At 29.8% G+C, this 4,316-nt stretch overlaps 1 protein-coding gene across 1 annotated transcript; it reads right to left on the bottom strand.

Annotated features, from left to right (window-relative positions):
- Positions 1-3,187: 3,187 nt before the first annotated feature.
- On the bottom strand, positions 3,188-4,108 carry LOC127080213 (uncharacterized). Its single transcript, XM_051020542.1, has 2 exons — positions 3,621-4,108; positions 3,188-3,503 (listed from the first exon to the last, which is right to left on the bottom strand). The coding sequence occupies exons 1-2, from the start codon at positions 4,106-4,108 to the stop codon at positions 3,188-3,190; spliced, it is 804 nt and encodes a 267-aa protein (XP_050876499.1).
- Positions 4,109-4,316: the final 208 nt, after the last annotated feature.

Genomic DNA, 4,316 nt, shown 5'->3' with positions numbered 1-4,316 from the left:
TCTTTTCACGTTTGATCTAAGCATCAACCCTCGGTGTGACGACGATCTTTTCCCCTTGATCTAAGCATCGACTTACGAGTTAACGGCAGTATTTTCCTGTTTGATCTAAGCATCAACTCTCGAGTTGAAAACAATATTCTTATCCTTGATCTAATATTCAACCCTCGAGTTGACGATGATCTTGCATCCTATATTGATCTAGTTGTATTCTTATTTTCTCATTGTTTCTTTTCATACCTCAATGGAGAAAATTTTGTTCCTATTTTATATTTAATTGTCATTCACCATGAATGTATAAAGATGGTTGTCATTCATACTATCGAGTTAAAGGTAATTAAATAGGGGCAGCTGTCGTAGCCTAAATTTTGCCCCATTTTACTAGTTTACTTTTTTGGGTGTACGAAAAGTAATTGCATTTGTTTTCCTTTTTCGGCTTAATTCTAAATAATAAAAAATTAAAAAATAGTTATTATTATTATTTATTCATGTTTTTAATAAAAGGTCAAAAAAGTTAACAAATGTCAGACGTTGACTTTTTGGAGTATTTTAATATTATTTTCATTCTTTTAATAAGTATTTATTTATTTATTTATTTTTAATCATAAAATAATAATAAAAATCACAAAAAAAAATTAAAATGTACATAATCATTCTCGATTTGTCATCTGTGTTTCTAATTGATCGCAATTTGTCATACTTATTTTTTATTGGTCGCAATGTGTCATACTTGTTCAATGGATCACAATGTATCATACTTGTTTCTAATTGGTCGCAATTTGTCATTTTGCTTTTAATTGGTCACGATTTGTTACGGTGACTTATTTTTCATTTATGTTAACCTGAAAATTAGTACAAATAGGAGTCAAATTTCAGAGTAGTAGAACTCAGAGAAAAACCATTCCACGTTAAGAAAAACCAAAATTATACCGAGAAAAAGCCAAATTATCTTTCACGTATGATTTTCTTTTTCTCTCATAAAATCAAAATCATACTCAAAGCCAACTATTCACCATCCCTATCAAACAACATATCATCATCATTTTCAATCATCTCAACATAACACACCTTCACCATTTTTAAACATCCATCAACCATTAACAACATTATTCAGTGTCTTCAACAAAACAACAACTCAAATTCATAACTCAAAATCACAACAAAAAATCAACAACATAAACAGAAAATCACAAAAAACAATATCGAAACAGAAATCGAAATCGTGTGCCATCGGAAACACGAATAGAACCACCACGCCGAACATTACTCTGATCGCGGCCTTCACTGCCCCTGCCATCCACGCCGTCTGGAATGCTACGAGCCACCACTTGCCCACTACACCTCACTGAAACCGTGTGCTCATCAGCCATCTGTAAGCCTTCGTTTCCTTTTTTTCTCTTTTACATGTGTTTTTAGATTTGGAAGGGTGATGGATTTTAATGAAGGTTTTGCTTTGTTGTTATTTTGAAAAAGAAAATTACAAAGAAAGTATGTATTAATATGAGAGAGAGAGAGAGAGAGTTATTCTCTCATTCTCTATTTCTTTCTTTTTTATTATTACTTCTTTTATTATTATTTTTCTTCTTTATTTTATTTTTAATATACGTCACGTGTCCAAATTTGGTTAGCCCATTTTTTAAAGAAGAGAAATTGAAGGGCAGCCCCCATTTATCAAGTTTCTTTTACCTTTTTATCAGGGTCGGCCCAATCAATTCAGAGACTTTGTTCTAATTTTAAAAATGGGTCTATATATATATATATATATATATATATATATATATATATATATATATATATATATATATATATATATATATATATATATAATTTTAATGATTAAAAATGACAAACAAAAGATAAAATTATATATTAACCAAATGAAGTACCAAAAAGTTCAAAGGTATTGTTTAAACTACTAACACCATTTCTTACAACTTAAATTATCTAACTACATAAAAAGAGCCTTCCTACGAACACTTTTTGAAACAAAATCGTCAACTAAGTCTTCATATTTTATTGTCTCCAAAATATCATTTTCAATAGCTATTAATGTCAATCCATTAACCCTTTCTTGTGACATGGTAGACCGTAAGTAAGTCTTTAACAACTTCAATTTTGAAAAACTTCTTTCTGCAGAAGCAATTGTCACAGGAATAGTCAATAAGATTCTTTATGTAATAACTGTATTAGGAAAACAATCCAAGCCTTTTAAAAATAATAATATATCAGTAGGTCTTATGGTTTCTTTAGGCAACATTTCTCTTAGTAACTTCAACTCTGCAAAAAATTCATTCTCATCAATATCAGATTGCTCATTATGTTTTAATGCCTGCTCAAAGTTAGTACAACAAGACTTCAAAGTTGCATCATCTAATGATTGTAACTTGTGAGAAGTAAACAAGAAACCAAAAATACTTTCATACTCTTGGTATTGCTCAAACCTCTTATTAAGAGAAACAACAGTTTGATCAACAAGTTAAAGAAAATAATTAACCCTGAATGATTCTTCTTCTGATAGCTCGACTGATGGGATATTCAAATTATCATCAAATTGCCTTTTTCTTTTAAATACGCCTTTGAGGAAATATTGGGGCAATATTCAATTTCACCGCAATTTCCTTAGCGTTAATCAATACCTTATAAAAACATGTTTCTCTATATCCCTCAAAATACGAAATCAACCCCTTAATTTTTTGCATAGCAACATCAATAAGCATATCCTTTTCCTGTAAAAGCTTGCTAACAAAATTAATTGCAGATAATATTTCAAACCAAATAATTATAGCCATCAAAAACTCAAAATCACCAAGCTCATTTGTTGCTAAGGATTTAGCTTCATTTTGTATTTTAGGATCAAGATCATTTTCTGACACTTCAAGCAAAGCTTCTATAAATTCTAACATTTGAGTTCTTATAGCTTTGACACTTTCTACATGACTCTCCCAACGAGTGGATGACAATGATTTTGGAGTCAACCCTTTTACATTATCTTTCAAAATTTGCCATCTCTTAGTAGAATTGGCAAAAATTGTATAAATGCGTTGAACAACTCCAAAAAAAATCCTAGCTTTAATACAAGAGTTAGCCATATCACACAATGCCAAATTAATACTATGACAACCACAAGGAGTATAAAAGGCTCTCGGAATTATGTTTAAAAATCGATTTTGCACACCTTGGTGTTTTCCTTTCATATTTCAATCAAACCCAAAAAGTTTCTATTGCTATCTTCGTACAATTTCTCCTTAGAACCACGAAAGGCTAAATTATGTTTAGCAAGAAATTTCACTATTGAAATAACTCTTTTTAAAACATTTTTCCAATGATCATTTTCTTTCTCAATTAATCTTTGAGTTGTTTTATCAGTAGTTTGAAATTTTTGCAGCCTTTTGCGATATTCATACCAAGTAGTCATATTTTTAACATGTTCCATGCCTAACTCGTGCTCTTTAATTCTTTCACCAACATGTACCCAATCACTATAACCCTCATTTGCTAATTGTCCCCTAACAATCCCATTTTTAACAACTTTACAACAAAAACAAAATACTCTATCAAGCTCTTTCGAATAAACAAGTCAATCTCTATCACACACCTCTCCATTTTCTAAAGCTCTAGTATACAAATTAGCCGTAAAACGTCTATTCAAACTATCTCTAGGACCCTTCACAATAGAATTATCTCTTTTAGGACCTTTCACAACTAATAAATCAATCAGTTTAGGTTGAAGACGATCCCAATTTCTTGGATCAAATATATCATAATCAACATTATCATCATCATCATCGGCATCATCATCATCATTATTAACTTCATCAACAATTGGCACACTATCAAGATTATCATTTTCAATGGACACAGTATTAAGATTATCATTTTCAGTGGACACACTATCAAGATTATCATTTTCAATAGGCACACTATCAAGATTATCATTTCCAATAGGCAAACTATCAATATTATCAACATAACGACTTTCATTTGAAACTTGCGGTTCTTTGATTAAAAATTTATCAAGAGCTCCTACTTGAGATTGAATTAACTCTTCAATTTTTTTCTTTTTCTTACGTTTATCATTTCCACATTCAAATTTTCTATTCTTAGGAGGCATAATAAGAAAAACCTGAAATTTCTCACAATGTCTTTTGTGTCCGTCGATGATCTACTAATTATCCTGTTGTGAAAGTGTGTTCCTACATTAATAACAAAAAAAAATTAGTTACATTAAATAAAAGAAATTATAAATTAATCATCAAAAAATATTAATAATTAAATCATGGAGAAAAGACTTTAATTAATATTTAATTATATTTTATTAT

Source organism: Lathyrus oleraceus, chromosome 5, assembly GCF_024323335.1.
Source record: "Lathyrus oleraceus cultivar Zhongwan6 chromosome 5, CAAS_Psat_ZW6_1.0, whole genome shotgun sequence".
Taxonomy (NCBI): Eukaryota; Viridiplantae; Streptophyta; class Magnoliopsida; order Fabales; family Fabaceae; genus Lathyrus; species Lathyrus oleraceus.
This window is presented reverse-complemented; position numbering and strand designations above follow the sequence as displayed.